Source organism: Phoca vitulina, unplaced genomic scaffold, assembly GCF_004348235.1.
Source record: "Phoca vitulina isolate PV1807 unplaced genomic scaffold, GSC_HSeal_1.0 scaffold4, whole genome shotgun sequence".
Taxonomy (NCBI): domain Eukaryota; kingdom Metazoa; phylum Chordata; class Mammalia; order Carnivora; family Phocidae; genus Phoca; species Phoca vitulina.
The window spans coordinates 66,533,010-66,552,832 of record NW_022589707.1 but is presented as its reverse complement, the minus strand read 5'-3'; the positions used below and the strand labels follow the sequence as shown (position 1 = coordinate 66,552,832).

The 19,823-nt window shown below is 37.4% G+C and overlaps 1 protein-coding gene across 2 annotated transcripts in view; it reads left to right on the top strand.

The window, feature by feature from the left end:
- ZNF804B (zinc finger protein 804B) overlaps positions 1–19,823 on the top strand; it is a 509,973-nt gene that overhangs the window by 404,966 nt on the left and 85,184 nt on the right. The window contains exon 2 of one of the 2 annotated variants that reach the window (XM_032402225.1): positions 3,441–3,584. In XM_032402225.1, coding sequence (XP_032258116.1) covers positions 3,441–3,584 — 144 coding nt within the window. Of the gene's footprint in view, positions 1–3,440; positions 3,585–19,823 lie in introns of those variants that run through there. The other variant, XM_032402226.1, reaches the window with a different exon arrangement.

The window sequence follows — 19,823 nt, the reverse complement described above, 5'->3', positions numbered from 1 at the left end:
TATTCCATGTGTATTCCTCCTCTCTTAATAAGGGGACTAGAATATATCCTGGGGAATATCATGAATCCCTTAGAAGGAAGGAAAGTGGGAATAGCTGTACCACTTCCTGGCAAGAAAAATGAAGTAAGAAATCCGGTATATAATTTAGTCTGATGACTGTAAAATGTGAACATTCACAGGAGATGGTGAAAATATTGGTAGAACTCTGTTATAATTACAATATTTTACACTGAAATTCATTTAATGTCATAATTGAAGGTTGTTTTAGAAATAAATGCTGTTTAAATGAAGATACCAAGAGTAACTGAAGGAGCCTCACCCCTGGTCATTGAGCTGTTGTTATAAAATCCTCTACATAATCTGGAATAATATTAAAGTATATTTTTAGCCACTCTCAATTCTCAGTTGCCAGCCTGCCTCCGGTTAGTGAAGCTGAGGCACTTTTGAACACTGAGGAGGAAGTTCTCAATGTCCAAGGCACATGGTCACTTTTCTAAGGCTGTTATTCCAGTGTTATAATAAAGGAAGAAAAACTGTGAGTAAACCCAAGAAGTCCCTAGTTCCAATCCAGCCTTTGAAATTGTACACAACATATAAAGGACATGTAAAAGAAACCTAGTGAGAAAGATGGGATGGGAACTTATGCTTTCCCCTGATGTAAGCCTACAGTTCTGAAGACTGAGCTCTACCTCAATGCTGTACTGCCTCAACTCTCAAGTGACACCATTAACAAGCCATTATTTCCATTCTTTGAGCAACTGGGTTTTTGTCCTGAAATTGAGGTCCACATTCTCATTACTGGTTACATCCTGTCAGTAGTTTTTATATGCCCCATCAGCTGATAATATAACCAAATTCCTGCTTTCACTCTCTTAGATAGGCAATGTAGATGTTTGGTCTAGTTTTATTGTTTGCAAATGGTACTCATGTCCTTCCTGCCTTTGTGCCATGTGTGTTAGCCTCTTATATTTGGGCTTGAATCATTCTGTTCCCATGTCCAGGATAATTGCCCCATCACTTCACCCAACCCTGTGATAATCTGCTTCTCTTCCCTGTGCTTGCTTTCTTATCTGGTCAGCAACGGCCCTGAGAATTAGGTGTATGGCCTGATTTCTTTCTATAGAGGCTTAGTCATTTTAGAGAAACAGAACTAAAATCCATCCTTTATTTTGTCCATTCACTTTTTTATGCATATTTACTTGATATCATCCATGTGCCAGTCATTCTTAGGCATGGGGATAATGGAGAACTTGCAGTGTGATGGGAGGCATAAACCTGTGAGCAACTATTATCCGTTAATTTTTGTAATACATATTAAATAGGTAACTCTGTGCTAGACAGTATGTTTGGCATATTTTTGTGGATACAAAAATGAATAAAACAGTTCCTGCCCTCGAAGGATCTATGGGCATAGACCTGAAAACAGATCATTTAATATCATGTGACATGTCTGATGATAGAATTAAAGGGGGTAATATGGGAGCATGGATTGATACAATATGACACTGATGAAGTAGGAAGGAGTTTGTATGGTGCATTAAGAGGACTGGCCCTAAGGGAGATGCTAAAGCACAGCTGTTTATTAACAAGGGAGTTAGGTAGGCATAGGGCATTTGAATTCAAATCCCCTCTCTACTTACTAACTCAGCGACCATGAGTGTGTGATTCTAAGTGATGATTAATAGATTTGTAAAATGTAGATTAAAAAAGAACTTATTTTTATAGGGTTGGTGTGAGGAATAAATGAGAGAATTCATCACATACTTAGCTTAATACCTGGCACATAGTTTATGCTCAGTAAGTATTCATCACTATTATTCTATAGGCATTGAGAGGATTCAAGAGGATTGTATTATTATTATTATGTTTTAACTGAAGTATAATTGACACCCAAAGTTATGTTAGTTTCAGGTGTACAACATAGTGATTCAACATCTCTATATATATGCTCACCACGAGTATAGCTGCCATTCTTCACCATACAATGCTATTATAATACCTCTGACTGTATTCTTCCCTGCTTGAGAGGAGTTTAAGCAGAGGAACGATGTGGCCAAAACTCTGTTTGAGAGAGAGCATAGTCAAAATTGTTTGAAAAATATGTGGTAAACCCATTGGCAGCATCTAGCATGAACCGATGCTTGTAGAAGAAGCTTATCCTGGAGTTAGAGCCTACAGATAAATAAAACCCTAGCTGTAGTGTGAAGGAAGATCACCCATGGAGACTGTATGGAGTAGATAGATCAGTTGGCTGAAGATGGCATTGGGTGAAACAAAGAAATACATGAGGTAATATCAGAAGAAGAAAAGTTTACGAATGGTCGTAGTTGTGTTTGGTAACAAGCAACAAAATAGAGGCTTTGTCCTCCTGGTAAAGTCATGGGAAAGCGTTCCAGAGGGGACAAAGAACTGGGTGTTGGGAAAGGAGTAGGAGCTAACCAATTTAACCAGGTGGGAATAGGCATTGTGTGCTGAGAATAGCAAGTCCCAATACTGACAATTTCAGTGAGGCTAAAATACATGAAGCAGTAGATGAAGGATGTAAGACAATGCAATCAATGTCCCCATTAAATATTATAGTAAAGAGACCTCGCAGTAATGGGTGCTCCATGGACATAATGGCAGCTTGTGTTTGCGATCGGTCATTGGATTGGCAGAGGAAATGGTGCTGACTCAGCAGAACCACAACCTGAAAATGGATGGGAAGAAAGAGAATGACCAGACTGCAGTTGTGGGCTTTTTTTTTTTTTTTTTCCTAAGATTTATTCATTTGTTTGAGAGAGAGTGAAGGCATGCAAGTTGGGGGAGTGGCAGAAGGAGGAAATTTTTTTTTTAATTTAATTTTATTATGTTATGTTAGTCACCATACATTACATCATTAGTTTTTGATGTAGAGTTCCATGATTCATTGATTGTGTATAACACCCAGTGCTCCATGCAGAATGTGCCCTCCTTAATACCCATCACCGGGCTAACCCATTCCCCCTAACCCCCTCCCCTCTAGAACCCTCAGTTTGTTTCTCAGAGTCCATAGTCTCTCATGGTTCAACTCCCCCTCCAATTCCCCCCCCACCCTTCATTTTTCCAGAAGGAGGAAATTTTCAAGCAGACTCTCCCTGAGCAGGGAGCCCAACATGGGGCTCCATCCCATGACCCAGGAGATCATGACCTGAGCCCAAACCAAGAGTCAGCCGCTTAACCAACTGAGCCATGCAGGCGCCCCAGCTGTGGGCTTCTTTGAGAGAGTTCATTTTGTGTTGGTTGATAAGTTAGGAATAAGGCTGAGCTGAAAGTTATTTCCAGAGTGCACCATGAATTTCCAAAAACTGATGAGCCTCACCATATTCTTTCAGTCACAGTAAAATTAAATAACAACTTGATTAACATGAGGTCTAGTTATGCTATTAGAAATATAACCAATATTTTTGCCTTCTTTAAAGGATTTTCCAGAAAAGGAGAAGTCCACAGCAAAGGCCCTGGAAGATGTAAAGGCAAACTTTTACTGTGAATTATGTGACAAGCAGTATCACAAGCACCAGGAGTTTGACAATCATATTAATTCTTATGATCACGCTCATAAGCAGGTAAGCCGAAGTGTGGGAAATCCTTTTCATTCCTAGATTTATACCTTCAGAATAGAATGTATGCATTCGGCCTTATTTATTGTCATCTAAGATACTGAGGTGAAACCGTTTAATTTATTTATTTTTCTTCAAAGATTGTTTTCTGTTTAAATGTTAGGTGAAATATTTTTTTCCTAGAAGTATCGTAAACCTGTAGGTGAATTTAAAGATGGTCTAAAAGTAGACTGATATTTATTTGAGAATTATAGATATGGGGAAACCAGAACCCAGTAAAAAGAGTGTCACATTTAAAACCACCTAACTAGTCAGTGGCAGAACCAGAACACTGGACAGAATCGATTATAGGGTTCTTTCAAAACTTCTGAGGTTTAAGGAATCCTAGGACTGTGGGGAAAAAATAAAGAATACCCTCTTAAGAGAGTCAAAATGGTTAACTTACTAGATGAACCATTGCAAATGAACAAACAAACAAAAATTCAGGGAGGCTAAGTTGAGAGGTAATTCAGATAGAAATGCTTAATTTCTTTTTCTTAAGAGGTTATATGTATACTTTATCTGTTTAGATAGTCTATACATGGCTGCTAATATTCTCTATTTCCATCTCTCTATGAGAGAGGAGGCTGTTATTCTTATCCTGTTAGATTTTATCCTTGTTGCATGAGGTATGGAGATATTGGCCATTTAGGAATTGGGAGTGTTAAATACCCCTAAGAAAGAAATCCCACTTGGCCAGAGGATTATTGCTGACAGCTGTGAGGAGGTACACACTCCTGATGCCAAACGGACCTGATATCTTGGAACGTGTGGGTAAGTCTTATATAATCTAGACCTAAAATATTTATTCAGAGTAAACAACAATAAATATTTTGACTAACATTGCCAATATTTACTGAGTGCATCCAAAATACTTGGCCTTGAGAGATGCAAGGAATCAGTTTCTATCTTTAAAGATGTAGCATGTATCTATAATTGGCCATATTTCTCGGACAAGAGCAAGGACCTGGGATAAACTATTTTAGGACTGTGATTCCCAAATCTTAGTGTGCATCATAATCACTTTGGAACTGAATAACACAGATTCCCGGACTTCACTTCCGGTATTGTAATTCAGTAGTTCTGAGGGGGTCCAAGAACTTGCATTTTAAAATGATACAAAATGGAACTTTCCAAGCATATTTAAAACTGAACTACATGGCTACCATCCAGCTCCAGCTTTGATCTCCTTTCCTTTCGACCCCCACCCCTCAACCCCCCACCCGCCACGACCGTGTATTATTTTGAAGCAAATTCCAGGCGTCATGTTATTTCGTCTGAAAGTGTTTCAAGATGGAGAATGTGCTTACACAACATAGCCTCTATCATACCTAAAAAGTAACAGTAGTATCTTAATATCAGTTGGTGATCTTTTTTCTTTAGTTGTCTCATAAATGATTTTTAAATTTGGGTTTCTTGAAATCAGGATCCCAAAACATCCACACTTTTGGTTGACACGTCTTTAAGTTTCTTTTAATATATATTTAAACTATAGGTTTTCCAGTTCCTTTTTACATTTGATTTCTTGCAATTTATCTGCTGAGAAAACTGGACATATTCAGGGTTTTCCTGAATGCAACCCAGTGCTGTCTTTTTTCATTTTCTGTGTCTTCTGTATTTCTTTTAAACTGATTGTTATGTATAGAGATCTGAACAAATTCCAGTTCATATTTTTTCTTGGCAAAAATGTATCACAAGGCATTTTGTATCCTTCCATAAAGAGGCATATGATGTCTAGTTGTCTCTATTTTTATGACTGTAAGTTTGAGAAATGGGTTTGGATGCTACCAGTTTGATCCATCCATCATTAAGTACATCACTTACATTTTTCCACTAATGGTTTTTGTAGCCATAGATGGTCATTTGTTTAAATCCCTTACTTCATTTGGAGTTGTAAAATGATGATTCTATCATCCACTTGTCATTTATTAGATGAAATATGTCTATAAAGAGAAATTCCCTATAAGAATCACTCCCAGAGGATTTTATGTAGGTGGTCTTTAGGCCACACATATATAAATTCCCAGTATATATAGATACAGAATATAAGTAACCCGAGAAGGTTCTCATGGGATAGCTACATTTGATCTGTACTTTAAACATGCATAAGTAGATGTTGAAATGGAGGCTAAAGATGGGATGGCATCCTTGACCGTGGAAACACAAGAATCTAAGGCGAGGAAATGAAGAGCACAGGGTATCTTTTCAAAACTGTCGCAAGTGTTTGGACTATGAAGGGGATGAATTCTCCACACCTTATCTACGTGCCACGGCCTCCCTTGTACTCTGAAATTCTGCCTGATCATTTCCCTTATTAGTTTCTTCAGTCTTATTTCCACTGGCTTTCCAACATGTTGGAAAAAACCACCTTTCCTCAATCCTTTTATTTCATCTGTGCATCTATTTCTGTTTTTGTTTTTGTTTTGTTTTTTTTCCTGTAGGTTTACCAGCATTCTACCATTCGTTGGTATGCTCCTTCACCAAACAGTGATTGAGTTTCAGCCATGTACTATTGTGCTAGTTGTGAAAAATGGGCCAATTTGGTCTCTAACTTCAGGGAGCCTGCATTCTAACTGGGGAGACAGACATGTCAACCCACCTTTAAAATACATTGGTTTAAGTGTTCCAGAAATTCTATACCTAAGATACCAAGAAAACCTACAAAACTGATTTAAGAAAGAAGAGATGACAAATGAGCTGGGATTTTTAAAGAATGAATAGAAATTAACCACGTAGTCAAGGATGGTAGGTCCTATATGATAGAAACCTCTCTCAGGACATGAGGCAGTTATAAAGCATGAGCGGAACACAGAGAAACTGTCAAAGATTCATTATGGCCACTAAAGTCAGTCACTATCCTGAGGAGCTCTTTAAAAATCTTTGAAACTGTTTCTCATTTCTCTCATTCTTCTTTTGCAATAGATCTTGCTCTCATTTTTCATTTTGCAATCTCTTTTCACCATTCATATTTAATCTCACTCTTGAATCTGCTAGGACCTTCGAACTGGACTCCCCACCTCCATTATTTTCCCTCCTCCAAACCAGGCTATCCATTTATAGCCAAATTAATCTTCTCAAGCTATCACATTCAATGGGTGATGACTGACTTTTTCAGAAGTCTGAACTACTTAGTCTGTCAATTCAAAATGTCCACAGTCTGGCTCTTGCTTCCATTTCCAGATTTATCTCCTGCAACTCCAGAATTTCCCTACAGTTTCTCCAAAGATGCCTTATGCTTTCCCACCTGCTCATCTTGGCTCATAATCTTCCCTCTGCCTGGGATGCCCTCCCATCTCGTGGCTGTATTTCAACATATGCTCCTGTGTATTTAATGAATAGATTGACAATTTATATCTGGATATTCAAAGAGCTGAAATCTCATGGTAAGCGGATTTAACAGCATTTTCCAAATTCTCTTTGATCAAAACCTATTAACATTGTGCAGAATTTTGTCCAAGCTGCCTGCTTTGGAAAACAATGGAATAATTAAATTTGCTGTAGACCTTGGAAAACTGCTTTCTTGGGTAATGTTGAAATACTTTTATCTAAAGATTTCTTTTAGCCCAAAATTTTGACAATAACTTGAATTTTAAATGAAGCTGAGTTTACAATTTCCCCTTTAAATGAAACTGAATTTTATGTACAGAAAAAGGAAGTATGCACTAAAGTAAAACATGCATGTCTTTTTTTTTTTTTTTTTTCAAATTCCAAAGCTAAATATGTCTATTTGGTTCTTGCTTCAGTAAGGGCTCTTCTTGATTGTGATGATGATTATAATGATAGTGGTGAGGATTTGGCTGAGAGCATTTTTTGGCCTGAGTAATATGAATAGCTTCTATAATTTTATTTTCCATGTGGATTCAGACAAAATATCTGGCCTCTTCTGTTGAACTTCCAACAAGATGGTCTTTTTGGTATACTTTGAAGTGAATCTAAATTCACATGAAATTAAGTCTGTTATTCATTAATAGAACAGCATAGAGCTGGAAGCAAAGGAATCTGAATTCTTATAATTATTTAGGATACTTCAGTTCAGTAAGTGATTTCTAAAGCTTTTATATTGTCTTGTATCTAAATAGCAGTATCATGTGTTATTTTATTACAAAGATTATATTATGCAGAGGTATATTGTAATTCTAGAGAAGTAAGTCAATACATAACTTTAAAGAATAAAGTAAAATAGTCTGAGATTCATAGCTTTAAATTAGTTCCATTTCGCATTTAATATTATTTTTCTATAATTTGATCAAAAATTAAGATATTTTTCTTAGGTATTATTGGTAGAGAAGGATAGCTTATCAGTAAAAAGGCTGATTTTTTTATATTTATTCAACAAGGGGAAAAATTAATTTCTAACAGCTTGACAACCCAACTCTCATATAACTCACGTTTTTGGTAATAACTCAAGTTGTGTTAGCTATTGCTTTGAACTTCTTATAATTCCGTGTAAATGTTGAGCATTACCACTAAAGCAATTTGAATGTATATACAAATTACAGTCACTTGGATGAAGGCGGCAGTGTAACTATTAATATAACTAACATGTTAATAACAACTAATTCCTTGCGAGACTATCTACAAGTCATAATTTCTTTCTCAAGATGGTGAGCCGCAAGTGCATAATACTGAAATGAAAACCACACATCCTCACACGCAGCAAAAATCTCTCCTGCCCCAGAGGCATCCTGGCTCATCTCAATTTAGAAAAAACAAAGGAGCCTGATCCCCATACAAATAACCCATAAAAATATCTTCAATAATAAAAAACAAATCCACTTTTAGATCCTCCACATGTGACATTTAATCCTCCTAATCTTTGTTTGCTTCACAATTGGATTTATTTTCACTCAGGAGGAGCTGTTCACTTGTCAAGCCTGAATTTGAATTGTTCAATTTCATTCTTAAAATATTGTTTTGGATTCTCCCCAACTCTACCTGCACAGGATAAAATAACAGAACAGAGAATCATCTTTGCCATCTTGTCTCCAAGAGGAAAAGACCCAAAACTGCTAAAGAAATTCAGTCCAGTTACGCCTTGCTTTGTTCCTACAGTACGATTTATATTTTCTCCAGGTACTGCCCAAATTAGCCTAATAATATATTTCAGCACAGTATGTTTAAGTTACTAGTCCTCTTAATGTAGCCACAAAACTTCAAGGTCTGGTTAATTTGTAGGGTCAGCAAGATTGAAGAAATATAAACTCAAATATCTAGAATGGAAACTCTCAGAAACATATTTGTTGGTAAAATAAAATACTACTTATCTCTATTTATATTTTGCATTCTATAAACCCAGCTTTCTGGTATTTATATATTCCTCACCGCCCCCACCCCCCACCCCCTGGAATCAGCCAGCAGCAATTGGAAACTCCATCAGCAAAAAAAGTACAGAAGACCCAAAGCTGATCTTAGCTTCCGATTCATCATTCAGCTTTGCTAAAATACTGCTCTCACCCTGGCTAAGAGGCTTTTCAATCTTAAGGTTGTCTTCTGACGGAAAAATAAATTAAAAATCTATATTCTGGCTCTTTCTGTATCTCAGGTGTGCCAAGTACTTTCCTGCCTTAAGGCATTTGGCATGTATCTCTCTGCAGTGTTCTTCCATTTGACCCTCAACTACCTGGTTCTTCTCTGCATTTGGTCACGTGCTCTGAGGGATCTCTCCTTCGTGCTCTACCTCACGTAGACAGTTGTCAGTTCTCCAAATCTTAGTACCCTGTCAGCACTCAGTGGTGGTTGGACTCGACCTATGCTGGCTCTCCAGAGCCACTTGTTCAATATATAAGAATTCTGTGAGCTGGTTCTTAAACAATCAGTAGCTTGGTTTAAGAAATCAGCCATGGTATGTGGTGGGGAATCCACAGGCACTACAAACAGGGCTTGTTGGCTTCTGTTTGATTTTTCCAGAGTGTCGGTATATCAGCACACCATTGCTTATTAATCTGTAAAAACAGGTTTTTTGTTTTTTTTTTTCTTTTTGATTTTTTTCACCCTGTCCCCTCTTCCCTCCTATTAGTTCCACAAAGAGAAGAGCAGGGTACTCTTGGTTCTATTGGCCGCGTATCCCTGTCTCTCTCAAATGTAGAGCTGTGTTTGGCACAAAGTAATGACTTTATAAATATTTTTTAAAAAAGAATGAGTAGCCGAATAAGGTTCTACAATTGACCATGTTTCTCTGACCTACATCAGTACATTCATCCACCATTGATTACTTCCTTTCTCTCCAGTCTTAGTGAGAAATAATTGACATATATTAATGTGTAAGTTTAAGGTGTATAGCATGATGGTTTGATTTACCTCTATTGTGCAATGATTACAAGAGAAAAAAAAATTTCGCTTTATGATGAGAACTCGTAGGATTTACTCTCTTAACTTTTCTATGTATCATATAGCCGTGTTAGCTACACTTATCATGTACATTACATCTCTAGTATTTGTTTATCTTATAACTGGACTTTTGTGCCTTTTGACAGTGTTCCTACAATCTCCTCTCCCCCTGCTCCACAACTGGTAACCACAACTCTGATCTCTTTTTCTATGAGGGTTTTTTTTTTGAGATTTAACATAAGTGAGATCATACAATATTTGTCTTTTTCTGACTCATTTAGTATAATACCTTCAAGTTTCATCCACATCACAAGTGGTAGGATTTTTTCTTTTTTTTTTGGCAGAATAATATTCCATTGTATGATGTCCATGGATATTTAAGTTGTATCCATGTCTTGGCTATTATAAGTAATGCCTCTGTAAACATGGGGGTGCAGTTATCTTTTGAGTTTGTGTTTTTGTCTTTTTTGAATATATTGTTCCAGAACTGGAATTGCTGGATCATATGGTAGTTTTATTTTTAACTTTGTAAGGATCCTCCACACTGTTTTCTTTAGTGGCTGTAACAATTTACAGTTCCACCAACTGTGCACAAAAGTTTGCTTTTCTCCACATCCACACCAGCATTTGTTAACTCTTGTCTTTTTGATAATGGACATTTTAACAGGCATAAGATGGTATCTCATTGTGGTTTTAATCAGCATTTCCCTAATGTCTAGGGATGTTGAGTATCTTTATTTTGTACTGTTGGTCTTTTGTATACATTCTTTTGAAAAAGGTCTATTCAGGTCCTTGGCCCATTTTTAAATTGAGTTATTTGGGTTCTTTCGCTATTGAGTTGTATCAGTTCTCTATATATTTTGGATATTAACCTTTTTTTTTTTTTTTTTTTTTTAAAATTTTTTTTTTTTTTTTTTTTTTAAAGATTTTATATATTTATTTATTCATGAGAGACAGAGAGAGAGAGAAGCAGAGGGAGAAGCAGGCTCCCAAGGAGCAGGGAGCCCGATGCGGGACTCGATCCCAGGACCCTGGGATCATGACCTGAGCCGAAGGCAGACACTTAACCGTCTGAGCCACCCAGGCGCCCGGATATTAACCTTTTATCAGATACATGGTTTGCAAATATCTGTTCCCATTCCATAGGTTATCTTTTCACTTTGTTGATGGTTTCTTTTGCTGTGCAGAAGTACTTTAGTTTCATTTAGTCCCACTTGTTTATTTTTTTATTTTGCTGCTTGTGTTTTCAGTGTCATATCAAAGAAATCATTGCCAAAAGCCATGTCAAAGAGCCTTACTCCTGTTTTCTTCTAGAGGTAGAATTGTGTCTCTGCTCCCTTGTCTGGGTGGGCAGGGAAGGGGTTGCTTCAGGCAACTCTAAATTTCTTGAACAAGCTTTCCCACTGGGAGGAGCTGGGGGTATCCTCAGCCTTGGTTATGAATTAATCCCTCTGTCTGTATGCCCTGTACTGGGTTTGATCTGGGGGCAATCCATTCTGTCCACTCACCTCTCTGCTCAAGCATTACTGGGCCACACAACTTTGGGAAGTTATGGCCGGCCCCTGTGGTCAGATGGAGCCTGGAGACACTCTCCAGACCAGTGGGGCTATAACTCAGCTCCCAGCCTGGATTGGGCAAACCAGTCTCTAGGGCCAGCAAAACTCATTTTGAGGATCCAAATCAGGCAGACTTGCACCCCAAAGAGTTCCCTGGCCAGAGTACACCACTGATCTGGTTCTGCTAATGAGCAAAGCCTCTGGTTTGTGTTACTACTTGGGCATTTCAACTGGGTCCGCCAAGATTTATGTGCTCATTGTTGCCAGCTCCTCCCACATTCCCAGTAGCTGAGCCCACAGATTCCCCTGCAGTAGCTGCAGGGCCAGGTCAGAGTTGGGGCTCTCGCAAGTGACCAACAATGCTGTGGGTGCTAGCTGCCCCTCCCCCGCCGGAGGAACCAGAAGCTCAGGGGAGATCTCTCCACATGGTGCATCCCTGGCCTGGGGGAGGGGCAATATGGTCAAGGAGTAGCTGCTTCTCTTCCCCTTCTAATGTGGTCTGTCTTGGTCATTGAGGTGTGGGGGGTGCTTCAGCCTCACTCCCATTTTCTATGATTCTCTTTGTGATATCTTGCTTTTAAATAGTTACTAATTGTTCTTGTGAAGGGGAGTAAAATCAGGAACAACTTTAATTGCCATCTTGGTGATATCATTCTTTAATCACTTCTTAAGTAGAGAAAGTTGAATGTTATAGTAAACAAGATGGGACCCCAATCCCAAGTTCTTTGTAATTACTGAAGAAAAGTTGTCATAAAAACCCCTTTTTATAATTTAGAAAATATTTGGCTCATAAATGCTGATGTGGTGTGCCCTTTTAAGAATTTTAGACTTCATTTTGTAGAAAATTACTAGTCTTCAAGGGCTTCTAAGCAAGCAAATGATATGATCAGATTTGTGATTTAGAAAAATAAATCTAGAAGCAGTTTAAGGGGTGGTACAGAAGGAGAGAGCTTGGCTCTGTGATCAGATATGAGGCTAAGAGCCCACGAGAGATGATCAAAACCATTACACCAGTGACAAGGAGAGAAAGTGTGAGAAGGGGTGCATTCAAAAGATTGTCAGTGGCTTGAAACACATGAACACATGGTCTACATCACTGATAATCAACTAAATACAGACTTGGAGAGGTTTTTTTTTTTTTTGAGATTGTCAAATATGAAAAAAGAATGTTATTACCCAATGTTGACAAGATGTGAGAAAATAAACACTGTCAAACAATCCTTGTGAGGATATAAAGTGTTTCAGTCTTTTGATGTTCAGTTTGGATTATTTATCAAAAGCTTTAAAATGGAAATTTTCTATCAATAATTCCATCTGGCATGTATTCTAGAAAAATAATCAAATGAATTTCAAGATTTATGTATAAGGATGTTTAAAACAGAAAAATACTGGAAGCATTCTAAACATACAATGAAAAAAAACATAATGACTAAGTTATGACACATATAAAGTGGAACTACGATGTAAGAATTAAAATTGTGTTTTGGATCTATATTTTACACAAAATTTAATTATTAAAAGGAATGCGTGAATGCTTATTTATTTATTTTAAAAAATTTTTTGAGATTTTACTTACTTATTTGAGAGAGAGCACAAGTAGCAGGGAGGGGCAAAGGGAGAGGAAGGAGCGACTCCCTACTGAGCAGGAAGCCTGAAAGAGGACTCAATCCCAGGACCCTGAGATCATGACCTGAGACAAAGGCTGGTGCTTAACCAACTGAGCCACTCAGGTGCCCCTGAATACTTGTTTATATCAGAAATTAAAGACAGGCGTCTGGGTGGAGCTGTAGGTTAAGTGTCCGACTCTTGGTTTTGGCTCAGGCTGTGATCTCAGGGTCATGAGATCAAGCCCCATCTTGGGTTCCACGCTCAGCATGGAGTCTACTTAAGATTCTCCCTCTCTCTCTGTCCTTCCCCCACCCACTCTCTTTCTCCCTCTAAAATAAATAAATGAAAAAAACCCAAACAAACAAAAAAACACGAAAATTAAAGAATACAGAAGTAGAGAACAATGAATAAAAGTATATAGTAACAATTTGGTGCCTATCTTTTTAGGTAAGTCTCGAAATATTTACATCAAATCATAAACTTTTGTATAAAATGTAAACATAAAATGTGATTGTATTATACAAATTATTCTGCCTTCATACATTTTCACTTATATCTTGTCAGTTCATAAAGATTTATATTTTATTGCATTGTTAAGTCAATACCCAGAATTTATATCACTGTGACTTGTAAATTGTTTTTTCATCAGAGCTTCGTAGGTACTATGATTACTTTATGATTATGTTTTCTTTCTTGTACAGCTCTTTTCTCCTGGAGTTAGAAATTGCCTAAGTTTTATATTTGCTCAGTTTTGTATCACTGTCTATTACTAATTTATCTCTGAACTATCTACCATATATAATAACAAAGTCTTAATAAAAAAAAACATCAGATACATGGGGCAATAGATCAGTTCTATTTTGATTTTTTTCCTGCTTATTTTAGAGAAATGCATGGTAGAGTCCTCTGTCTTTTGGCTCCAGTCCAGGTAGATTGCACTCTGTTCCTGCTGCACTCTGTTCCTACTGTGCTTTTTATCATCATCCTGTGACTGCTTTTGCTTCTTTCCAAGATTGTACTTCTCATTTCCTTGACCTCATGACTTCCCATTTCTTATTTCCTCCTTTTGGTGGAACCTAGTCTCCACACTTCCTATACACACGAGGTGAAAATTTGGGGCCCGTGTCTATCAGTAAATGTAAATGTGTTTATTCTACTCTCATACTTGATTTATTTTTCAACCGGGTTTCAGCTTTTAACCAACTGAGCCACCCAGGCGCCCGGGTTTCAGCTTTTAATGTGCCTGTTGAAAAGTGATATGTCATTTTCAGTTCTAATCCTTTCTTTCTGAAAACTTTTAGAAATGTCTCTTCATCATTTCTTCACACAACAAACATTTATCTACTGCCAGCTATGGACCAGACACTGTTCCACATCCTCAGAGTAGGAAACCATCCAATTATCTCCACCCTTGTGGAGCTGACATCATAGTGAGTGCAGGAAAACTGAAAAGGGAGATAGAAATAATAAAATATATAGAGCACTGGATAGACCTATGTGCTATGGAGGAAAATAAAAGAGTGTAGTGTGTAGGGAGTGCTCTGGGCAAATAGAATTTTAATTAGGGGTTTTAGTGGAGACCTTAAAGAAAAGACAAGAATAAGCAAAACTTAGAAGATACAGGAGCCATTGATTTATCTGAGGGAGAATATTCCAGGCAGAGGAAATGCCACATGTGCAGTCTGGGAATTAGGACCATTCACACTGTTCCAAAGGCTCCTAATATGATAACATCCTACCATGACTTTGATATGAGTCACTTTTCAATTGCTGTGCAGGCCATTCCATGGAATATTTCGATTAGGAAAGTCATGTCATTTGTTTTGGAAATTTTTTAATAGTATATTGGATCATTTCCTCACCTATTGTCTTTCTTCTCTTTCAAAATTCTGTTTGGATATTAGAATTCCAGAATGAATCTTCCTAATTCCTTATATTTCTTACTATTTTCAGTGCCTTAGTGTTTATGTCAACATTCTGGGAGATTTGCACAATTCTGTCTTCCAATTTTTCATATTATATGTGTGTGTATGTGTGTGGGGAAATAGAGACAGAGAGTGAGAGAGAAAGCAAACAAGTACACATTTGGTTTGATCTACAGTTCACATGCTAGAGGCATTCCTCAAATATTTTGTAATACTTGGTTATTTACCTGACATTCCTATTTATAACTGAGGGACCAAAAATTTGATTGGAAAATTTATTTGTATGGGTTGAGTTTGGCAGATGGCAACCTTCAGTACGGTGTGAGAGGGTAGTAATTTTTTTTTTTATCAAGTGACCTCCAAGTGTCAATATTTATGAAGTTTTTGAAAGTCGTGGGCAGAAAAGAAATTTGAAATCTCACTTGTATGCAAATTTTCATTTAATCTCCTTATTTAAATAGTTTTATAGCTTAGCCCTAAGCTGTATCAGATGTTCCTAAGACTAAATCCTACCTGGTTCAGTATCTCCATAGAGCAAGCCTCAATTTTCTGCCAGAGTAGACTAGGGGATATGTTGGCTTGTCTGCTCTTTTGTAAACTTTAACTGGTTTTCTTATTTCAAGTCCCATCCTCCACTTTTCCAGTTTTACTTCTCTAGCAAAAGTTTTCTGTATTAATATCAGCTGCCCTCCCCTCGGCAATTGGTCTGCCTTTTCTGCTATATTGCATATCCTCCCTCCCTCCCCCTCTCTCCTTCCTTCCTCCTTCCCTCTCTCCCTCCCTTCCTTCCTCCCTCCCTTCTTTCCTTCCTTCCTTCCTTCCTTCCTTCCTTCCTTCCTTCCTTCCTTCCTTCCTCTGTAGGCCAATACTTTTTTTTCTTAGTTAAATAGAGCCAACACTCTATTCCTCAGAGAGTTATCATGACAATTAATGAAAAAATACGTGAACATCTTAACCCAGGGCCTAGTATATAGTTTAACTGCTCAGTAAGGTAGATTGAGGCATATTGCACAAGGTGTGCTTTCCAAGAGAAGCTAGAGGCTCATTTCTCAAGAATATTATTTGAGGGGCACCTGGATGGCTCAGTTGTTCAGCGTCTGCCTTCAGCTTGGGTCATGATTCCAGGGTCCTGGGATCAAGCCCCGCATCGGGCACCCTGCTCTGCAGGAAGCCTGCTTGTCCCTCTCCCCCTCCCCCTGCTTGTGTTCCCTCTCTCGCTGTGTCTCTCTCTGTCAAATAAATAAATAAAATCTTTTTAAAAAAATCTTTATTTATTTAAGAGAGAGACAGTGGGGGGAGGGGCAGAGGGAGAGGGAGAGAGAGAGGATCTCAAGCTGACTACCTGCTGAGCGTGGAGCCTGATGTAGGGCTAGACACGCATGGCACTGAGACCGTGACCTGAGCCGAAATCAAGAGTCAAATGCTCAACCGACTGAGCCATCCAGGTGCCCCAAATCTTTTTTTAATAATACATCTTTTATCTCTGAAATTATGATTGTGTAAATTTGTAGTTAAATACAACTTTCTGTCATTTGATTTAAAGTCAGCCTGAGACTTCTCAGTGAGAAAATAAAAAAATAATTTGCTGCTAGTGTTAGATCCTTGGAGCCACAACACCTGTGGGGCTTTTACTTTCTGAACACGATTCAGCAACTTCACTTTGATGTATTTCAGATGTCAGATATCATGAAAAACCATACAGCAGAGTCTTGGTTCTTTACCATGTATGTGCTTTTTGCATTTGCAGATCTATAGGTTTACTTTTCCTAGCCTATTTTTTTAGTTTTTTCAGCTTACGTTCTAGCTTCTTGATGTAATATTTCAGCACATTATGACAACTCCATACTGAATGAATTGTGCATAAAATTAATCCTGCAATATTTAATGATAGCTTCTACTATCACATTGTTCAAGATGTTACAAATGGCAATATTATTCTCCTTATCTATTATTATCTGGCACTAGATGGTAATATATACAAATTGGTAATATATACATATATATATAATATAAATTAATCTGATAATTTAAGTGATAAATATATAAATTAATATATAAATATATAAGTTAATCTGGTAATTTAAGTGATAAAATTATACCCATTAAAATCAAGTAGCCAAAACAATGCAGAACTGTAGGTCAGGCTAGAACTCACTGCCCACAAATGTTGATAAGGCCAGAGACTAGAAGGAAAGGCGTGATGTGTAAATCAGTTCTAATTAATTATTTCTTTCTTATTTCCATGTAATTCTGTTGGATATGGCATTCATTCAGTAATCCATGCTTTCAGTCATTTGTTCAAAAACCGTTTGTGCTAGGTACTGTGTATTCTATAGATGTAAAAATAAGTACACATTTCCAGTTTCTGGTCCATTATGTACAGAATTTGGAAGTTGTCACTCCCATCCACATAACCAGACAAAAATTAAACAAACTGAAAAATCAACAACTCTTCTTGGATCCACCAGAGAACTGAGGTTTACAGGACAAATTGCTTTCCCCAAAATGGGTCAGGTGGATATAGGAAATTACAACTTAGCAACACTGAAATGTGGGAATTTTGAGGGAATCAGTAGGAGTGTATGGAAACCTAACCTATAATCAAAAAATTGCTGGAGGCTCAATGAGGATAACTCTGAGGTAAAATTCATGTGGGAGAGGGCTGTCTCAAGCAGGCCACTAGGCTTTTATAAATTTTACCTCCAGGAGACCTATCTTGTTCTTAAAGTAAAGAGAGAAAAAAAATCCCCCTCTGCTTCAGGCAGGGGGAGAGGAAACATTGCCATTTAAAAATGTGTCAGAGCACTCTGGGCTTCTTAACAAGACATGCCCTCAAGGGGGGAAAAAAAACTGTTTTGCCAAACTCAGGGGAAATGCTCATCTCCTCCTTTAATCTTCCTGTCTCCACTAAGGGTGGTGAGGAAGGAGGAGGCCAGCCCTGAAAAGCACTTGAGAAAGTCATAGCCCAACAGGTCACTAAAGGCTGAGACCTAGTCACAGGAGTACAGAACACTTTACCTCCTCCTGCCCACACCTTACCACCACATCGGTAGAGCTCCTGCAGAGTGGTAGAGGAATACAGCAGAAAGAATGGCATATCTCCAATCTTATTTAAGAAGCCTCTAGAGAAACCCAAAGTCAACAGGGAAGATAAATACATGGACACCAGATGAAATTTTAGCCTCTGATGAAATTATAGCTTCAAGAAAAGGAAATAGCCAAATCCCTAGCTGGATATGCATAAAACCTCACGCTAACAGCATATTTGCCTCAATTTCACCTACCCAATATATCATGTCTGGCTTTCAAGAAAATAATTGCAAGACATATCAAACAACAAAAATACAGCTTGAGGAGACAGAAAAAGAATTCGAGTAAGACTCAAATGTGGCAGAGATGTTGGCATTATCAGACTGAGAATTTAAAACAACTATGATTAATATGCTTATGGCTCTAATGGAAAATGTGGACAGCATACCAGAACACATAGGTAATGTAAGCAGAGAGATGGAAACTAATTAAAAAAAAGCAAACAAAATATTAGGAACAATAATAATTTAAAAAACTGCAGCAGAAAAGAAGAATGCCTTTGAGGGACTCATCAATAGATTGGACAGAGCTAAAGAGAGAATCAATGAACTTGAAAAAATACCTATTAAAACTTCCAAAACTGAAAGGCAAAGAGAAAAAAATAATGAAAAAGATAATCCAAAAATTGTGGGAAAATTACAAAAGATATAAAATACTTGTAATGGTATTACCTGAATGAGAAGAAAGAGAGAGAGAGAAAGCAATCAAGCAAGCAGAAGAAATATTTGAAGTAATCATCACTGAGAATTCCTCAAAATTAATTATGGACAATAAACTACAGATCCAGGAAGCTCAGAGACACTAATCAGAATCTTAGAAAAAATACAAAAATCTACACCTAGGTGTATCATATTCAAACTGCAGAAACTCAAAGAGAAAATAAATGAATAAAGACTTTCTCAGACAAATAAAAATTGAGGTAATTTGTCACCAGTAGACCTGCCTTAAAGGAACTGTTAAGAGAAATTCTACAGAAGGAAAGAAAATTCCATCTACACAAAGAAAGGGAGAGCATTAGGGAAGGAATAATGAGGGTAAAATAAAGTCTTACATAGTTTTTTTTGTTCTTAATTGATGTAACAGATAACCATTTGTTCCAAGTACTGTCAACAATGTATTCAGTGGTTATAGCTTATGGATAAGGGACATAAATGCCAACAATTCTGTAAGAAGCAGGAAGGAGGGATTGCAAACACTGTGTCATAGGATACTTGCACTCCCCATGCAGTGCTAGAGTGCTGTGTGAAAGAAAACTTGGAATAATTGCAATTTTTTTTTTTTGGCAAAATCAAGAACAACTGCTAAAAAGAGTAATAAGAAAGTATAATTGGTATGTGAAGAGAGGAGAAAACATAGAATCCTGTTGAATACCCAACTGAAACCAGCGAAGGCAGAAAAAGAGTGGAAGACAAAAACAAAAAATAAGCAAAGAGAAATGAATAGAAAACAGTGACAAGTATGGCAGATATTAATCCAACTATATGAATAATCACTTTAAATGTTAATGGTCTAAATTCACTAATTAAAAGACAGATTTTCAGAGTTCATTTAAAAAGGAAGAGAGACCCAATTACATGTTGTTCAGAAGACCTACTTTAAATATGAAAATACATATAGTTTAGAAGTAAAGTATTTACCCCAAAGATACAAAAGTAGGGACCCGAAAGACTACGTGCACCCCGATGTTTATAGCAGCAATG